Raw genomic sequence first — 20,758 nt, forward strand, 5'->3', positions numbered from 1 at the left:
TTCCCACACATGTGACAAATAAAACTTAGTGGTTTGAAATCCAGCATTGTTCAATCTTTGCAATTGATAGCATATTTAAGCGGCAATTTTATTTGCATTTATGGTTGTTCTCAAATTCTGAAAACAATCAGCAAAAAAATTACTAATTAACTAGCAGAAAATTCTGTATGCGCTGTACTATTACTCAAGTTTGTAGGCAGGCTCAGAATAAAATTATTCCATTTTTTTAAGCAGACATTTTATTAAGTAGTGTCGCTGAGTTGTTCAGTAAAGAAAAGAAGTAAATGTGTGTATATTTTTTTAAACCAAGGAATTCAACAAGGAAAGCACAGTCATCCACCGAACACTGTCATCACTGCAAAAAGATTGAAAAAAGATGTTTGCCATAATTCTGCGACAGAGAAAAGGGAAACAATTTGTTCCTACTGTGACAACTTTTGACCCAGAAGCAGTACAGTAAAAAAAATGTAATTTCTTTAAAATGTCTATGGAATCTGTAATTGATTTTAAGAATGCTTGAAAAGGACTTATAAAAGTTTGCATTAATTATAAAGCAATCAATTATAATTCTCTTGGATAGTAAGAAATGCTGGTCCATGTGACCTGGTGCCCTTGACCTGGATGCAGTGCCAAAATGAAGGAATTTAAGACCAAAGCTGTGTGGCCAGACACAAAGTTGAGTTCCAGACATAAGCAGGGGAGCTGGAGGATGAAGGCATAGATGCAAACACAAAAAGAGAAAGCAGACAGAGAGCAGAAAGAGAAACAGCAAATTCATCGGAGGAGGAAGAGAAGCAAATAACTCTCAGGAAGAGGTCCGTTTTTCTGTTTGGCAGAAAAGGAGACAGGTATTCTTAAAAGCAATGTGTGAGCTAACTAAAAAGGTCTAAAACCTAGAAAGTTGTGTGAATAGCTCAGAGATACAAAGAGCTGGTTGTTTTTCCAGAAGTAGCCAAATTGTGTACTGGGATGATACTGGTTGGTCAGTTGAAAAGGAACTCTGGAAAGCTACACCATCAGGACCGAGGGAGAGAGTTTGTAGAAGTGCGCCTTGCTAATGATAATCGTACCCGCAAAACTAAAGGTGAAAGCTGTTGTCAGATAGGACACCTGATCTACCCTGCTTAAATAAAAAACAGCATATTGCAGAACTATGTAGCTACGTAGTGCCACATGTCTGCAAGGAGTGATGCAAATAGTTATGAGTGCGCAAGATGTATCTTTGTTATACTGACAATTTAAAGTAAAGTTTATCTTTTTTATTTGAAATATTAGTTGCTTGTTAATTCATGCATAACTTGCCTTGGTTCTGATTCGTGTTAAAGTATAGGCGACAAAAGGTGGTGGTTAGTAATTTGTTGTTTGTAATTTGGTAATTTCTTGTTGGTAATTTCTTCATTTTAAGGCCATTCAGTTAATTTAGTTACTTTGGTTTATGGTTTCCCACAGGGATCATATTCAAACTAAATTAACAAAAGCACAAAGAAATGTAAAGCCATTAAATGATCAACAAACTGAAAGAGCTTTTCCTCACATGAAACACTATTAGAACTGCTGCTAAAAGCAAGAGATAGAGGACAAGGGATGGCCATCCATAACATTAATGTAGGTCACTTGATAATCAATACCGACATAATTAGAAGACAACATTAAATTGATTTTGGGGCTATTCAAGGGAGACTGAATTGAAAGTAAATCCAAAATTCATTATTTAAAGTTTAACTTATGTTTTATACAATTAATGATAGTGCTTTGCAGTTTGATTGTAAGTGTAATAACATTCCACAACGTACAGTGACTGATTTAATATGCTTAGATGTCAGACTTATATTTTCTATAATCACTTAAAAACATTTCACAACAAATAAGCACCACTGCCGACATGTATCTGTATACTTCGGTGAATACTACACAAGCTTTCAAAATTATTCATGCATATTTCATAGCAACATTATGCCTTATAGTTAAAAAAGTTACGAATAAGTACCATATATTTACTTACATGTTTTAAATCATTTTTGAACTGTTTGATCTCATAACTCCTGGAAATTTTTGGTGTAAACAGCATTGCTCCATGCATGTGACTGACCACACAGGTGGCCGTCCTACGACCTACACCACTTTGTCCTGCTAGGAGCAGCGAGCCTCCAGGACAGCTTAGCACGCGGTCCATTCTTGCCATGTAATCCAAAACCTCATGGAATAGTAAAATGTCCAGCTCTCTATTGTCTCTCCCATACTGAACAATTCCCTATTAGAAACAATTAGAAGGATGGAACTGTAAAATAACCTTGGGCACTATGGAAGTCCATGCATTGTAGAATATACAGTAGGTGGATGAGATAATACACAAGTTATAAGGATTACTACTAGATAAAAACACATCATTAACGAGGCTGTGTTGATGGTTTTCGGTTTCTTTCATGCTCATCACTGACCCACACAAACACAGAACATATACTTATATCCTCAGTATGATTTGTGCATTTATGTTAGTCTTAAATGCTTAATGGTTATACAGTTTAGGAAAGAAAAGGGGTTGAAAGTAAGACAAGAAAGTAAAGCACAATGTTTAAACATTCATTTCTTACCTGATGTGCTATTTACATAAAATGAAGTCATTCACTCAGACTTCACTTCAATTCCAAATATCTTGTTTACCATATTATGCCCACATTGGCAACAAATTGAGATGTTGCTTAACCAGGAGCTAATGTAGGTAAATGAACCTGGGGATGATAGGTGAATAGGACTTAGTGCAAATTAGGACATGAGCAGCAGAGTTTCAGAGGACTTCAAGTTTAGAGGGTTGAATGTGAGTTGGCGTAATCAAATCTGGAGTTAACAAAGGCATGGTTTAGGGTTTCAGCAGCAGGTGAGCTGAGGCAGAGGTGGAGTCGGGTAACAGAGGTGGGAGGTGGTGTGGATATGTGGTCAGAAGCTCATATTGGGGTTAAATCCGATTTTTCTTTAATCTACATACAAGATACTGAAAATAATGCCACATATAATAAGGGAAACAGGGGCCTCATGGGTAAGATAAATAATATGGAGGAACTTGCCAAGAATACGAAGAGATGTTGGGTGGTGTTCCTCAGAGATTTATTTTGGAGCAGCAGTTATTTACTATAATCATATACAGAAAAATGCAAGGAACAATGGTGGCACCAGCTTAAGAGATAAGGCCAATTGTGATGAAGACAGTGAAAGAAGGAGGTCAGCATGATGGGCAATTAGCTTATTCTACATAGAAAAATGAAGATTGGAAAACTTGGCTGCTCGTTCTGCTGAAATCACTGCCATACGATGGGAAGAATGGTAAGCTAAATAAAGTATCATAGAATCATTACAATGCAGAGGAGGTTATACAGCCCATCGAACCTGTGCCAGCTCTCTGCAAGACCAATTTAGTTCATCCCACTTTCCACTCTCTCTCTCTCTCTCCATAGATCTGCATTTGTTTCCCCTTCAAGTGCTTATCCAATTTCCTTTTGGAAGCCACAACTGAACCTGCATCTGCCACCCTTTCAGATCGTGTATTCTGGATCATAGCAACTCGGCGCAAGAAGTAATTTTTCCAAAGATCACCTTAAGCTCTTTTGCCAATCACTTTAAATCTGTTATCTCTGTTCTCGACCACACTCAGCTGAACATAAGTGGGAATCAACTATTAAATAAGTATTGGACGGATGTTTTCTTAATTGTTTCAATCAAAGTTGCTCCACAGCAATTTTATAAGTTCTAACTGTTTAATGAGACAGTAGAGGATTACTTCAGAGATGGTAGGCAGCCTTCAGATCCATCTGAGTTTGTAAATGGCAAACTAACAAATTCACTTTGTGGAAAAATTTTACAAAGTGCCATGATCCATGTGCTTTGGGAGAAAACAACCTATATTTTATGTTGGGGTGTTGCTTCCTTTAAGAACTATGGCTCTCCAGGAATTTACTTCTGGTAGTTAAAGAATTCTAGAGCCAGAAGTGTTCTGACCTGATGCGGCTATACTTAACATGATAGCAATGCCTGTGTTGACCAAGTAATAAGGCTAGCAATACAGAGGTGCTAAAAAATTTAATAAAACGTTACACCATCTTACAGCAGAGTCTTGGGGGGTGACATCGTCAAATTGCTAAAAGAATGAGTCACTTTTGTCCCAGATTTATAATTTTTTTAAAAACTGGACAACGGCTTTAAAATGACTGAAGCCATGGCTGGCTATGACTCAAACAAAAGGAACTTCCTGGCATTCTGAACAGCTGCCACCTTGTATCTCTAAAGAGATGCTAATGCCCCTTGTGACTGCAGAGATCAAATCCCAAGGAATTGTACAAAGGCTATTTACTAGGCCTTGGCCAATGGAGATGATCAGTCTGCGAGGGCAAATTACCCTGAAGCCTCTGCCTAACTTTTTAATGGTTGAAACATTAACCATCTCAAGAATCCAGACAAAATGAATATACAGCCCTTGTCCAAACCAAAGTGGAGAAGTGTCACATGGTTAAGCTGCTAAAGCCTGTAATCTAGCCTTGTGGAGCTGAAAAGCTCAGGCTGCCATCTTCCATCAATCAAGCAGCAGCAGAACCAGAGCTCTGTCCAGGTTTAAATTGCCTGGCCCCCATCTACACTGTTTCTACTGGAACTTCTGAACTTCGGTACCAGTGCCTACAAGACTAATCCATCCCTATGGGCCCATCTCATCTTAAAAGTCATCTCTACTGAAAAAGTAAATTATCCAGCATCAGTCTTCAACCTGCTGATTCTGAAAGAATACACGGTTGGGCTTTGATTCTGGGCTCTAGACTCAAGTGAAACAATAATTCTTAACTTCTGTGGTCTGTGCGCTGTACCTTTTTTTTTCCCTTATCTCTGTTTTATTGTATGAATGTACCGGGAGCTACGTAGTGACACACGCCTCCCGTGTTTTGAGTGTATGTGTAAAATAAACTAACCCTCTGGTTTTATCCTATCTCGAGTTTGCTATGGAATTGTTAATCGAAATTGGATCACTTAAAAGACAGGGGTCAAAAAAAAATGTGCCACCAATTAGAAAGGGGGAAATCAAAATTCTGTTGAAGGGTCATGTGGACTCGAAACGTCAACTCTTTTCTTCTCCACCGATGCTGCCAGACCTGCTGAGTTTTTCCAGGTAATTCTATTTTTGTTATCAAAACACCTTTCTGTTTACAGACAGGTGGTAAGAGGGAAAATCAGGACTGTTTAAATTAAACCCCCTCTGTCCATAACACTGTGTAGAGATAGACCAGGATGGACTTCTTTATGTAGGATGTTGATGTGGGAAGTATATCATCCATTAAACAAATTGGCTCAAGTCAGAGAACTCACCTTCATGTTGGATAAAGATATAATTGAATAGAGTCAAAGCAGTTGGAGTTCACCAGTTGTACTGGTACCAAAACCTGATAGAACTCAATGATTTTGCATTTATTATCATAAAGTAAATGCTGTAACAAAAATGGATTCTTATCCTATACCATGAATTGTAGATTGCACTGATTGAGTTGGAAACTCAGTTTACCAGCAAGATTGACTTATTAATAGGATATTTGCAAGTGCCACTAATAGATAAAGCGCAGGAAATTTCTGCCTTTGTAACCCCCAAACAGCCTTTATCAATGTAAAGTAATTTAATTTGGAATGAAGAATGCACCAGTTACTTTTCAAAGGTTAACAAATCAAGTTTTTTTAATGGACTACAGAACTATGTTGTCTACATCAATGATTTATTGGTCTACAGCGACACTTAGGAAGATCATGTGAAACACTTAAGTGCATTATTCGAGAGACTACACAAAGCTGACTTAGTGATAAGTTTGGCAAAAAGTGAATTTGCCACGGCTAAGGTCTTTTGTTGTGGGGCAAGGTTGAGTGCCCAGAGAAGCTAAAGTTCAAGCAATTACAGACTTTACTGTTCCTAAAACCAAAGGAGGGATACTGCGGTGGCCTAGAATGTATGGATTTTACAGGAGTTTGTCCCGAATTTCAGCACAGTCGCCTCTCCATTAACAAACGTATTGAAGGAGAAAGTCAAAGATGATTGAAAGGAATAAAAACAAAATGCTGGAAAAACTCAGTAGGTCTGACAGTATCTGTGGAGCGAGAAACAGAGTTGATGTTCCAAATTCATATGACTCTTCTTCAGATCATTTATATGACTGAAAGGAATCTTGTCCGACTGCCTTCAAGAGATTAACAAATGAGACTGTGTTGGCTGCTTTCAACGTGCCTTTCAAGATAGTAATTGATGTCAGTGATGTGGGCACAGGAGCCATTTTGTTACAAAATTATGATGCTAACATAGAGCATCCAGTCAGTTATTTTTTGAGAAAACTTTATCCTTGCTAACACAAGTACTCCACAGTTGAAAAGGAAGTGCTAAACCTTCTTTCAGCTCTTCAAAAGTTTGAAATATACATTTCCAGAAATGCTGGAGAGTGTGTGATCTACACAGATCATAATCTACTTGTGTCTTTGGAGAAATTCCGGACCAAGAATCTTCTTTTGTTTCATTGGAGTCTGATACTGATTACCTTAAAAATTGTTCATGTTGTAAGGTGGAATAACATAATTACAGACATTTTGTCCAGAGTTGTTTAAGTGCCTCATAACTGCACAAAGGAAACTTATAAACTTTATTTATGCGCCAAAAGTTTTGGACATAGTCTCGCCATTTGGTTAAATACTATCGTCTTTTGATCAAAGACCTGGGATCACAAGATCTTGGACATTTGACTTTTCATTGAACTATGGGGAAGAGACTATGGTGTGTATTGTATGTAATAAGATAGTTGTTAAAGTGTTTCTAATGTTAAAATGTTTTAAATAATTTAGAAAGGCTTTTTCTTTTGAGAGGGGGCATATGAAGGGCCAATGAATTTTTAGGGGAATAATATTTTGCGTTAGGATGATGGTCCCTTTAAGAGCTAGGTTTATCTGAAAGGTTTCTCATAAAACACCTGGCTTCCAGTAACTGATCATGTGACCAAGCTGCCTGGGATGTAAATAATAGAAAACAAGTCAACAAGAAGTTAATTGTAGGGGGAGTAGATTGTGGTTGTGGCTCTGGTTTCGAGCAAGGTTTTTGGTTTAGAACAAGCTTGCTGAAAAAAAACATCTTTTTCAAGCAGAGCTCAGTTGAAATTCTGGGTACTGACTAAAAAAGTTAAACCTCTTGTTAACTGAGTCAGGGTCGCTAGGAATGGTCAGGCAGGCCCCAGCAAGGCGTGAGGGTTGGGAGGGTGCGGGGAGGATGTTGCCACGAGGGCAGCCATGTGGTTGGGGGGACTACGTGGGCCATATGGTGCCCGATCAGGTGGGAACCCACTACCCAGAGCCCCTGCCAAGCTCGCAGGGAGACCGCCAAGGTATACTGGTTGTCACAGAGTCAGAGAGGTCTACAGCACAGAAAAAGGCCCTTCGGCCCATCGAGAATCTCCCCACATGGCAGAGGGCCCATGCACCGCTGGCAAAATGCCAGCAACAGCAGGAAAGGGGCCTTAAATGGCCCTTAATTGACCACATACAGGCCTCAATTGGCCTCTGAGCAGAACAGTTGCCACCTTCCACACTGTAAGTAAAATGACAGGAGCAGCAGGAAAGCAACGGGCACAGCAACACCCACCCCACCTCATAAAATCCCAGCCATAGTTCTAGTGCTGCAATAATCACAAAATTTACTCTTAAGTTGACTGTGCAAAGGGACTATTCAATGATAAAACTTGCAGTGCAAATAGATACACATAAGGCTACTTAATAAGATAAGAGCCTATGGTATTGGGGGAAGTATATTAGCATGATAGAAGATTGGCTAACTATAGACAACAGAGGTGGGAACGGGGGTGAGGGTGGGGGGGGGCATTTTCAGGGTGGCAACCTGTAACAAGTGGAGTGCCACAGGGATCAGTGCCAGGGCCACATTTATTTCCAGTATATATTAATGACTTGGATGAGGGAAATGAATACTATCGCCAAGTTTGCAGATGACACAAAAATAGGTGGGCAGGCAAGTGGTGAGGATGACATAGAGTCTACAGAGGGATATAGACAGCTTAAGTGAGTGGGCAAAAATATGACAGACGGAATATAATGTGGGAAAGTGTGAGGTTATGCAGTTTGGCAGGAAGAATAGAGAAGCTGAATATTACTTAAATGGAGAAAGACTGAAGAAAGCTGCAGCACAGAGGGTTGTGGGGGGTCTTTGTGCATGAATCACAAAAAGCTAGCATACAAGTTCAGCAGGTAATAGGTAAGGCAAATGGAATGTTGGCCTTTATTTCAATGGGAATGGAATATAAAAATAGGGAAGTCTTGCTAAAACTATACAAGGCCACATCTACAACACTGTGAACAGTTTTAGTCCTCTTATCCAAGGAAAGGTATACTGGCATTGGAGGCAGTCCAGAGGAGGTTCACTAGGTATGTCACAGGGATGGAGGGATTTTCTTACGAGAAGAGGTTGAGTCGGTTGGGCCTGTACTTATTGGAGTTCAGAAGAATGAGAGGCAACCTTATTGAAACATATAAGGTTCTTAGGGGGCTTGACAGGGCAGATGCTGAGAGGTTGTTTCTCCTTGTGGGAGAGTCTAGGATAAGAGGGCATAATCTCAGAGAAAGGGGATGCCCATTTAAAACAGGGATGAGTGGAATTTCTTCTCTCAGAGGATAGTCAATCTGTGGAATTCTTTACCACAGAGGGCTGTAGAGGCTGGGTCGTTAAGTATATTCAAGGCTGAGATAAGCAGATTTTTAATCAGTAAGGGTATCAAGGGTTATGGGGAAAAGGCAGGAAAGTGGAGTTGAGGATTATCAGATCAGCCATGATCTCATTGAATGGCGGAGCAGACTTGATGGGCCGAATGGCCTACTTCTGCTCCTACGTCTTATGGTGATGGGTGCATTTGAGAAAATAGTACCTTTTGGATAACTTCTTTCAAGTCAGAAAAACTTAACTTTCCCAGCATCTTCCCATATGGAGGTAAAGGTTGGTCGGGAGCAGTTACAGAACCAGCTTCATGTCGAGCTCCCCAAGTAACATAAAACAAATCTGCAAGAAGAAATAGTTTGGATTTTTAATTGAAACAAGCTTTCGAAAAAATTTACAAAAATATTTTGGTTACAGATCAGACACTAAACACATGAACTGAGAAATTTCTGGTAGTTTCCTAACCTTTCTGGGGAACAATCATATATAGGAGGTACACAAGTTTAAACAAAGCCTTTCCATTGTGATTCAAAAAAATGTTACCTTCCATTTTACAACATATACAGCTATTTGTATAAAAGCAAAAAACTGCGGATGCTGGAAATCCAAAACAAAAATAAAAATACCTGGAAAAACTCAGCAGGTCTGGTAGCATCTGCGGAGAGGAACACAGTTAATGTTTCGAGTCCGTATGACTCTTCAACAGAAGTAGGTGGGAAAATATTTCCATCATTTTTAAATGTATTTCAATCCATTGTTTTATCTCTGCCTTTTAGCCTATTTCGATTCCTTCACCCCACCCCACCCCCACTAGGGCTATCTGTACCTTGCTTGTCCTGCTTTCTACCCTTAATTAGCACATTCCTTAGATAATATCATCACCTTCAACGCCTCTTTATCCTTTTGTCTGTGACATCTTTTGGTTATATCCACCTATCACTGGCCCTCTATCCAGCTCTACCTGTTCCACCCACCCCCCACCTTAAACCAGCTTATATTTCACCTCTCTTCTATTTTTACTTAGTTCTGTTGAAGAGTCATACGGACTCGAAATGTTAACTGTGTAGGCTGTAGGCTAGGACACCTAAGGAACTCCCTCCCTCCTCCTTCAACTAATGCGACAGGATCTTTAATATCCACCTGTATGAGCAAACTGAGTCTTGGTCTGGCAAATCAGAAGAACGCTATCGCTAACAATACTGCCCTGTACTCAGTATTGCACTGAAATGTTAGCCTAGGTTAAGCGTTCAGGACCTTGTTAACTGTTTTGAGCTAAAGGCAAGATTTTTACTGAGCCAAGCTGACACTACTGCTATTTTTGAAGAGAGTGCAATCGCAGGATTGGGGAAGACATCTGCCTCAAACATACTTAGAGACAAAACAAAATGAAAGAAAGTAGTAAGTGTTAGAAGAGGGAATATCCAACAAAAGCCCTCATTTATTCTTTTTAGACTGGAGAGTGAATATTGCAAATACAACCTTACAGCGTACAATCTAATATAAAGGATAAACATTGTTCAGTTGACTTGCAATTATCAAAATACTATTATGCAAAATCCTTAGCCCTGAAATTACATTTTTGGTTAGCAGTAGACAAACAGTGTATCTGTCTCAAATTATTTTCTTCACTATCTGATCACCTATAATTTAGTTGAAAACCTAATGAAACTGCAAAATATAACTACCTGTCATATTGTCCAGTAAATCTGAGCTCCAATCTCCTCGGATGACTGATATTAAAATGTTGTCAAATGCAATTAGGTTTTGCGATCCCACTATACGGTCACGAAATAAGCGATGGGCCTCATAAGCAACAACTTCAAGAACATGATCCACTGATTGTTGTGACGCACCTATAAACATTAATGAACCTTAAGCCTGGAGTGTTAATGTAACACATTCGTAAAATATTGACATTCTTTGTTCAATGCAATTATTAATAGAAATATAACAAGGTACAATCTATAGGCAAATTCAAACACAGAAATGCTACGTGTCAACTTTTAAAAAAAAATCTTGGGATTTATTGCTGATGTCTAGCTGGGATGGTGGGATGGGCCTTCTCTGTATTCACTGATTTGTATAATTGACTGGTTTGTTAGATCGTCTCAGACAGCATTAAAGGTCAACCACATAGTGAGAGTTTGTGCCACATATAGGCGAAACCAGATAGGTGGCAGATTTCTTTCCCTAAAATACATGAGAGAGTCAGTTGTGTTTTGGTAATAATCTAGCAGCTTTCATGCTCATTTTTCTGTTACTAGTAACAGATTCATTGGGATATATTTCACAATTTCCTATAGTGAGATTTGAACTCCGGACATCTGGGTTGCTGATTTTTGGCCATAAACATATACCTTAAAACCTATATAAAAAGTGACAAAAAATAGAAAAATCATGGCAGGTGAAGAACACCTTATAAAAAGAGCTATGTTCTCAGTTGAATAAAATGGATATTCCATTTCTTTCCTGCTGTTATTTTGTAGTGCTCGCAAATCTATAAAGAGCCCCGCAATTTATGGAATTTCAGTGTCAAATATATACCTAGTAAAGATACCCTTTCTATGGAATTTCTCATGATATTGTTCACAGTGTATGAGAGGTTACACCGTGAGGGAATGGTGCACATAGCTACTGAAAGGAGTTGGAAAGAAGTCTGTCAGTAAGATACTAAGAGACAGAGAAGCACATGCTTTTTAGATTGGTTCCAGAAAAGTTTAGCATTTTTGCATGTGCAACAAAAATACGCAAGTAAGTTACATAGATTTAAATACAGATACAGGCATGCAATATATATTAGTTAAAAGATTGCATTTCAAAATGTATTGAAATTCATATATCTACAGCGAAGTAAATGTTTTAAATGTTTAACATTTATCTGTAGCATTATGCCTGTAAATGGTACTGTGATTGCCCTTTAAATGTTAAAAGATTTATCATGGCAATATAATTTTCTTCCTGAGAGTCAGCATGTGTGTAACCATGCAGTTGCATTACAAAGCCACTTGGTTGCAGTGCTTGCCCTCAGTGCAGCATTTCAAAATAAGGAAGAGGTTAGAGAATTGTAATGCTGGTTTACAGTAAAGTATTTGAAACTTCCAAGCCAACAAACACTTATGATCTAGAGCTTAGGAGATGAAAGCAGCAAACACTGAAGTAAGCATAAGATCACTTGCATTGCAGCACATTGACAGAGACTCATAATCTATACCAGTCGCAATCCTAGGGTTTGAGCAGTCGAAGTCAGATTGTATTGATATTTTAAGGATTTACTTCACATTATGTTTAGCTCCAGTTAAATAGGGTAGCATCAGAGTAACTACAAACAACCCCAATCCCTCAAAATAAGGGCACCATTAAAATTAAAAGAAAAATGGTGTGTTCAAACAGCTACATAATAATAATTTAAGTTGTAATTTGGAAATTAAAGAAAACAAACAAATTGGGCTGGGAACATCAGTTTCAATACCATTCCTCCCGCTCAATTTCCCCTTCTTCTCCTGACAACAGTCTCTTAGCAAGATCACTGACCACAGTAGCTAATGATGGAAGGGTAAACATGAAGAGGCACACTAAACCCAAACAAATTGAAATAGGGAACAGAGCTACACTTCATCAACAGAAAAGTCATGTGGTTTTCAAGTATTAATCTGTCACTCATGTACTAAGGCGATTCAAAGAACCAATGTAGACTGGTTGATCCATAGCCAGTCACAGCTAATTTATACAGAAGGGAGTAGATACCAAAACCTGTTGTGTAATAGCTACTCTTCCAGTGATTTTAGTTTTCGCTAAAACAGCACACATTGGGCGGAATTTTCCCAGATTTGCACTAAGTGCTAAAATGGAGTCCTGCCCACCGATGAAAATGGCGGGTTTTCACGCCATAGCATCCCGAGCCCGCCTCATTATTTGTTCACTCCCCTGAAACACGCCATTTCCACGGCGGGTGGGCTGTCATTTGCCTGTCTGCCATCACCCCGCTGTTGCATCACACCAGCCATCACCTTTAACAGGCAGCCGCCAGCGAAGTGTTCATCGCCAACAGCTCACCACCGCTGCCCAGGAGACATGGCCAGCAAAGGAAAAAAGACTGCAGCACCCCCACTTCAACAACGGGTCCCTCAAGCGACTGCTGGATGCCGTGGAGGCCTGCTGGGGTGTGTTCTACCCCAACTCTGGCCGCAAGATGGGCAGCAAAGTCACCAACCCAGCTTGGGAGGTGGTGGCAGTGCGGTCAGTGCAAATGCCCTGCAGAGGAGGACAGCCACCCAGTGCCGCGTTCCACCAGGGTAAGTCATTCTTTTCATCACTCCCAACTAACGCACTCACAAACCCATCAAACATCCACAGGGCCCTCACTCAGTGCAAGTGCAAGGGACATCACCAGTCACTCTTTGACACACACCTGCATTATCCTCAGTCCAACCATGGGACCACTCACCATCCACACAGGCCAGGCATGCTTATCATCTGGCCTGACAGGCATCCTAATATACTCTCCCCATCTCTATCCATGCAGGACAAACTGGCACACAACAGCAGGGAAAGGTGGCAGGCAGGTGAAGGGATGCCAGAGATCAAGGTTCTGACAGAATTTGAAATCAGAGCCATCCAGCTGATTGGCGATGACTGGGACCGGTCCTGTGCTGACGGTGAGGTCAGCGCTGCTCTACCAAGTGAGGATCCAGCAGTGCAACATCCATCAGACAACCATGCTGTGAGTGATGTGTCCTCTTTCACAGACCACTGCCATGCACTGATTATCTCCCCTTGTTTCTGCAGGCACATCTGCCAAACAGCCAACAGAGTCCATGACCCCAGGCCTCCAATCAAGCACCGAAGGAACCTCTGAAGAGGAATCTGGAGGCATGCTGCCTGAAGTTCCATCACAGCGCTCACCCATACCCTCCACCAGCGCAGAGAGACACACCTCGGTGGGTGGTAGCTTTAGAGTGGCCTCGCGATCACAATCTGGTGAGCACATTGCACTTTCTGATCCACAGCAGGTGGAGGCAGCGACATTCCAGGTCCCCGGCACTCGGGGGACCGCTGGAGGACAGAACATTGCCGTGTCCGAGTCAGATGATGGGCCTCTGGACTCGGTCATGTCACAGTTGCTGGAGCTGCAAAGGCAAGCTAGGGAACATCAGGAAGGGATGTCCACTGCACTCCTCAGATTGCAAGGCATGATGGAGGAGTCTGTCCGTCTTCAGGCTGAGGTGATAGCTCTGGCATTGCAAAGCACCACGGTCAACACTGGCAGGATGGCGGCCACAATGGAGACTGTGGTCCAGGACGTCACTCCTGCACAGCTGCGCGGGCTGAATTCCATCGCTGATGCCATAGCTGGCCTCCAACAGTGTGTATACGAGAGGGGTGCAGGGCAGCTCGATCTCACTCCAGCTACCCTTCACAAGCCAGGGAGGGTGGCACTACCATACAGCAGGACCCTGAAAGCAGGCCGGGGCCCACCAAATCTCAGCCCTCCAAAGGATGCCTGTCAAAGTCATCACAGACAGGGCATCACAGTTAGCAGGCTGCCTCCACCTCTGCTGTGGATGTCCGGGGAGCACCAAGACATAGCGGCAGGGTTAGGAAAGTTAAGTAAAAGTGGTTGAACAGCCTGGGTTCAGGTGTTGATCACTTGTACATGCTGTTCGCTATTCTCAATAAACTCCTAAGAACGTCTCTCTTCCTGTAGCTCCTTGTTCTGTGTTGTTGTCACTCAGATGTGAAACCTTTCTGCACAAGATAAAAGGCAGGTGTCTCAATCCAGGGCTGCTTCTCTGTGCAGCTTTCAGGCCAAAGTGGTGGTCCAGCCTCACACTCCCTGGAAACATTACTGATGCCTGCACCTCGATGGTGCTGGTCATTGCTGCCAGAATGTACTGGGCTGGCATCACAGAGTTCTCTCATTCTCTCAGTATGCTCTCAGCACCTTTAAGGTGGGGCTGGCCCCCATCACACCAGCATCTGCGACCAGTGATGCCGTGACCCGGCTCCTGAAGGGCTGAGGTGCTAAAGGCAGACACAGCATCAGGTGCCTCGAAAGTTTCATGGCTGCGTCTCTAAGATGGCTCTGATCAGGGAGCTCAAGCGAGCTACCCTCAGCCAGACAGGAATCAGACATTCTCAGAGGCTATGTGAAGATCTATGGAGCATCCTCACTGCATGTTGTCATCATCCTCCTGCGATAGAGCGGCTATTAGGGCCTCCACTGCATCTCCATGACAGGAGCATTGAGGGTATTGGTGCTGCCATAAACCAGACTGGATTCAAACATTCACAGCTGTGATCTGAGGATCAATGGAGAAAAAAAGCAAAATACTGCGGATGCTGGAAATCTGAAACAAAAACAAAAATAGCTGGAAAATCTCAGCGGGTCTGACAGCATCTGCGGAGAGGAACACGGTTAACGTTTCGAGTCCGTATGACTCTGTTCTGATGAAGAGTTATACGGACTCGAAACGTTAACTGTATTCCTCTCCGCAGATGCTGTCAGACCTGCTGAGTTTTTCCAGCGATCTATGGAGACACCTCACTGTATGTCGTCATCATCCTCCACAAATCTGGCGGCTATGAGGGCCTCCCAAGCACATCTGCCTTGTCTAGCCAGTACGAGAGCCTCAACCCCATCATCGTCACCATTGAGGACCCCCTCACCCTCATCCTTGTCAGCATCCTCCTCATTGGAGGAGACACGCAGTTCCTCTATCTCCTCAGCCAGCTCCTCTCCCCACTGCAGCGCCAGGTTGTGAGGGGCGCAGCAGACGATGATGATGCGTGACACCCTCTCCGGACTGTATTGCAGGGCCCCAGCAGACCAGAACAGCATCTTCAGCATCCCGATGGTCTGCTCCACCAAGTTGCGAGCTGCTGCATGAGCCTCATTATAGCGTCGCTCTGCTGTAGTCTGAGGCCGCCGCACGGGTGTCATCAGCCACGGCCTCTGCGGGTAGCCCTTGTCCCCAAGGAGCCAACCCTGCAGCCTCTGTGGAACCTGGAAGACTGCAGGGATCTGAGAGTGACTCAGGATGTAGGCGTCATGCACACTCCCTGGAAACCGTGCGCATACCTGCAGGATGCATTTCTGGTGGTTGCGTACCAGCTGCATGTTCAGTGAGTGGAAGCCCTTGCGGTTGATGAAGTCCACCAAGTGTAGCGACGGAGACCTGAGTGCCATATGAGTGCAGTCAATCGCACCCTACGCCTGTGGGCATCCTGAGATCAGGGTGAATCCAATGGCCCTTGCATCCTGGCCATCCCGGTCCTGGGCAAAATGTACAAAGTTGTGTGCCATGGTTAAGATGGCATCCATAACCTCATGGATGCATTTGTGGGTGGCGGCTTGTGAAATCCCACAGAGGTCACCTGTGGAGTCCTGAAAGGAGCCACTGGCATAGAAATTGAGCGCCGCAGTCACTTTCACAGCCACTGGCAGTGGATGCCCTCCATGTCCCCTTGGTGCCAAGTCCTGCAGCAAGTGGCAGATGTGAACCACCAGGTCCCTAGGCATGCACATCATCGGTACCACTGGTTCTTGGTCATCTGCGGGAATGGCAGGCGACATCTATAGACCCCGGGTGTCGCTAGGCGCCGACCAGCCTCGGCTTGCTGTCACTCCTGAGTGGCATGTGGGGGAACACCCGCTGCCCCTTCATGAGGTTGCTGTTCCTGCCTTTGCGCAACCAGGATCCTCAGTCGCTCTCTCCTCAGTCTGTAGGCCATCAAGCATACAGCTAGGTCACCAGGGTCCATGATCCTGACGTGGTCCTCCTGCAGCATGAAAGAGAGACGTGGTTATCTTGGCCATATTTAGCACCTTTCCTGGCCCAGTGTGAATGCCCCTTAATGCTTCCTGGAGAGTGCTGGTCACCCGTCGGATGGCCAGAGCTGAGTGCACTGCATGGCTGCCCTGTCAACCTGCGACATGGGGGAGACAGGTCCCAACCAGGATGCTGAGATTGCAAGGGGCTGTGAGCGCCTCCAGCAGTGACTGCTTCACGACCAGCATTAGCGAGGAGATTGTACAACATGTGCAATCCAACTGCTCCACGGTCCAATAAAGTGGTGCCAAACTCAAAGCCTGTGCCGGGCGGGTAAGATATAGAGCACTTGGTGGCCCTTTGGTGTCTCCGCATTGCTTGCATGGGCGGGCAGGCTAGGAGCCTGGCCCCAATCATATCACTGTGGCTGCACCTGATCTGTCTCAGTTGCAGGGGCATGGTCGGTTTATACAGGTGTCCCTAATATGTGGCCACTTCCCTCGCTTACCCTGACACTCATCTCGATTGCCTGTGTGCGGAACGCAGCGCCAGGGCAGCATTTGACCCCCCACCCAATTCAACAGTTGCCTCCGAGGCTGGCCAGCACTTGCCCCGGATACCCCCCACCTCTGCAGTTGCCTCCAAGGCTGGCCAGCACTTGCACCCGCCCCCCAGAGGCCTGTAAACAACAGGTGAGCTGTAGAGGACGCTGCTGCTCACTCACCTCAGTTCCTCCAAAGTGAAGGCTTCCAAGTGCACGTCACCTGCGTGCTGCTGTGAAACCTGCTTTCCTGCTGATGTGGACGGACGATCCGGCAGGGTTCCAAGGGCCTGGCGGGATGGCCTTTTAATTATATGCTGATGTATTACAATTAGCTCCCCACTGACTGATGGCAGGAAACGCGGTCCACAATCAGCGGGCTGAGCGGACGATTGCGACCTGCCTTCACGCCGTCGTGAAGCAGGTTACGCCATATTTTCCACGCACGCCACCAGCGGGCTCGGAAAATTTCGCCCATTGTAAAATAGAGGAATCACTTTGTTTTAAAAATTTTATAAAGCAGCGATACATGAATACCACACTGAATGAAAGATGAATCTTTTAGAACTTGTCTGTGTGGCTGGGGATTCACTTGCACCAAATTCCATTCTAGTGATAACTTTTCAGGAAGAGTAGTAGAATCACACTTCCAGTGAAGGGTTTTTTATTTGTTCATTCACGAGACGTGGGTGTCGCTGGCTAAGCCAGCATTTATTACCCATCTTTAATTACCCTTGAGAAGGGGGTGATGAGCCACCTTCTTGAACCACTGCAGTCCATGTGGAGTAGGTACACCTACAGTGCTGTTAAGGGAGTTCCAGGATTTTGATCCAGCAACAGTGAAGGAATGATGTAATAGTTCCAAGTCAAGAGATGTGTGGCTTGGAGGGCAACTTGCAGGTGGCAGTATTCCCATGCATCTGCTGCCCTTGTCCTTCAAAGTGGTAGAAGTTGTGGGTTTGGAAGATGCTGTCAAAGGAGCCTTGGTGAGTTGCTGCAGTGCATCTTGTAGATGGTACACACTGTTGCCACTGTGCACTGGTGTGGAGGGAGCGAATGTTCAAGGTGGAGGATGGGGTGCCAATCAAGGGGGTGGGTGCTTTGTCCTGCATGATATCAAGCCTCTTGATTTTTGTTGGAGCTGCACACATTCAGGCAAGAGGAGAGAATTCCAACACACTCCTGATTTGTGCCTTGTAGATAGATAGTGGACAGGCTTTGGGGAGTAAGGAGGTGAGTTACACCCCACAGAATTCCTAGCCTCTGACCTTCTCTTGTAGTTACAGTATTTAAATGGCTGGTGTAGTCCAGTTTCTGGTCAATGGTAACCCGCAGGATGTTGATATTGGGGGTTTCAGCGATCATAATGCCATTGACTGTCAAGGAGAGATGTGATTGCCTGCCACTTGTGGCACAAATGTTACTTGCCACTTATATAACTTAATTGGATTAAAGGCAGCTTGTCTGAAGGCTTTGATGAAAACATGGTAAACAAGGGGGAAGTTTAGAACGTAAGTTATAAAAGGACATTTGCATTTTTAAATAAACCAGACTAGATTGTTTTCAAAGGAGGGGTGAAATGTGTCACCTCGCCAGGTTTAAAAACAGCATGTTTATTTTTCCCAAAGATTGCTGGTAAAACTTAGTGCCAAGAGAGATTTTTATTATCAGGAAGGTAAAGTCCAAACACATTGTGAAACAATGGGTATTTGCATTCGAAGGGGAAAATATGTATAAAGGAGTGAAGGCTGTGTGTAAGGGAAGGCAGTCTAAGATTCAACAAGTATGAAACGCCTTCAGCATGTATGCCTTCAGCCTGTACTGCTGCCTTCAAGGACAGAAGTTAAGAGAACTCACTTTAAATTAAATTTAATGATTGATTAAATCAGCAAAAAATTCCTCTAATTACATATGTGAAAGTCAACACCATTATCTTCGGTCCCATACACACACTGTTCCCTAGCTACTGACTGCATACCTATCTCTGGCAACTGTCTGAGGCTGAACCAGACTGTTAGCAATCTTGGTGTCATACCTGGCCCAAGGTGAGGTTCTGACCACATTCATATTACCTTGAATAATGTTCAAGGTATTATTTACTTTGCCTGGGTCTTTTAAAAATATGTGTCTTATTGTTGCCTTAACAGAAGTGTAACCGGGAGTCAGATTAAGTAGGGGATTTAGAAGTTATCAAAGGAGTAATTTGTAGATCTATGTATGTATTTAAAGTCATTTCTTCTATTAATAAATGTCTAATCTAGTTTTGTAAAAACCTGTAAGGTTTGGTGGTCTTATTACTACTGAATTCAAGGCATGCTACTTGAAATTTATACAAACTGCAAAACAAGCTGTGGCAGTTGTTTCAAGTTTCCCTTTGGGATTTGAACAACTCAGCATTTACCATCAGCTGTGCCATAACATATCCTTCCTTATCTTTCCCAATCTTTCTGGAACTTTTGTCATGGTAAACTACACCATTTTCCTCCAACATCTTTCCATCATCATCCAGCTGGGTGGAACTGGTCTTGCCATTTTCCATTTTTATCTATCCAGTCATAGCCAGTGAATCACCTGCAATGGCTTCTCTCCCCACTCCTGGATAATTAATTTTGATGTCTTCCAAGGATCTCTGTCCATGTCCCGCTCTGTTTCTCATCTACATGCTACCCCTCAGGGACATTATCTGAAAACACAGCATTAGTGTCCACATGTACACTGACAACATCCAGCCCTAATCACCACCACCTCTCTCAACCCCTCCACTGTCTTTAAATTGTCAGACTGCTTGTCTGACATCCAATAATTAAAATCAGCAAAAAATTCCTCGAATTACATATGTGAAAGTCAACACCATTATCTTCAGTTCCATACACACACTGTTCCCTAGCCACTGACTGCATACCTATGTCTGGCAACTGTCTGAGGCTGAACTAGACTGTTAGCAACCTTGGTGTCATACCTGGCCCAAGGTGAGGTTCTGACCACATTACTAAGCCATCACTAAGACCATCTATTTCCACCTCCATAACCTTGTCCAACTCCATCTCTGCCTCAACTCGACTGTTGCCGAGGCCCTCACCCATGCCGTTGTTACCTTTAGATTTGACTCTTCAAATGATTTCCAGGCTGGCCTCCCACATTCTACCCTCTGTAAACTTAAAGTCCACCAAAGTTGTGTCCTAGCTCACACAAAGTCCCATTCACCCATCATTCCTGTGCTTGCTGGCCTACTTTGTCTCCCTGTTAAGCAACACCTCAATTTTAAAGTTCTCATCTTTGTTTTCAAATCTTCTCCCCATCTCTGTAATCTCCTCCAGACCTAAACTCTCTGAGATGGAGGTGCATCTCCAATTCTAGCCTTAAATATCCCTGTTTTTAATCGCTCCACCACTGGTAATCATGCCTTCAGCTGCCAAGGCTCTAAGCTCTGGAATTTCATACATAAACCTCACTCTCTTCCTTGCTTTAAAACACTCCTAAAAACCAACCTCTTTGACCGAGCTTTTGGTCATCTGCCCCAATATCTCTTTCTGAATTTGGCATCAAATTATGGTGCTCTTATGAGCGCCTTGGGATGTTTTACATTGTTAATAGCATTATGTAAATAGAAGTAGATTTTTTATTATTGTTATTAAATATCTTACAATGAAGGCACATATTCTCTCAGTAAAACTAACAGTGTTATCACGACTTTGGTCAGACTTTTCCCCACTGTAAACTAGTATGTCA

General features: G+C 43.1%; 1 protein-coding gene across 2 annotated transcripts in view; it reads right to left on the minus strand.

The window, feature by feature from the left end:
- The window catches only part of dync2h1 (dynein cytoplasmic 2 heavy chain 1), a 766,235-nt gene that overhangs the window by 553,707 nt on the left and 191,770 nt on the right, over positions 1-20,758 (minus strand). For both annotated transcript variants that reach the window (XM_078545532.1, XM_078545531.1), the window contains exons 48-50: positions 10,405-10,572; positions 8,931-9,061; positions 2,003-2,251 (exon numbers count right to left, since the gene is read on the minus strand). In XM_078545532.1, coding sequence (XP_078401658.1) covers positions 2,003-2,251; positions 8,931-9,061; positions 10,405-10,572 — 548 coding nt within the window. The remainder of the gene's footprint in view (positions 1-2,002; positions 2,252-8,930; positions 9,062-10,404; positions 10,573-20,758) is intronic.

This window comes from Cetorhinus maximus, chromosome 7 (genome assembly GCF_964194155.1).
Source record: "Cetorhinus maximus chromosome 7, sCetMax3.hap1.1, whole genome shotgun sequence".
Lineage (NCBI taxonomy): Eukaryota > Metazoa > Chordata > Chondrichthyes > Lamniformes > Cetorhinidae > Cetorhinus > Cetorhinus maximus.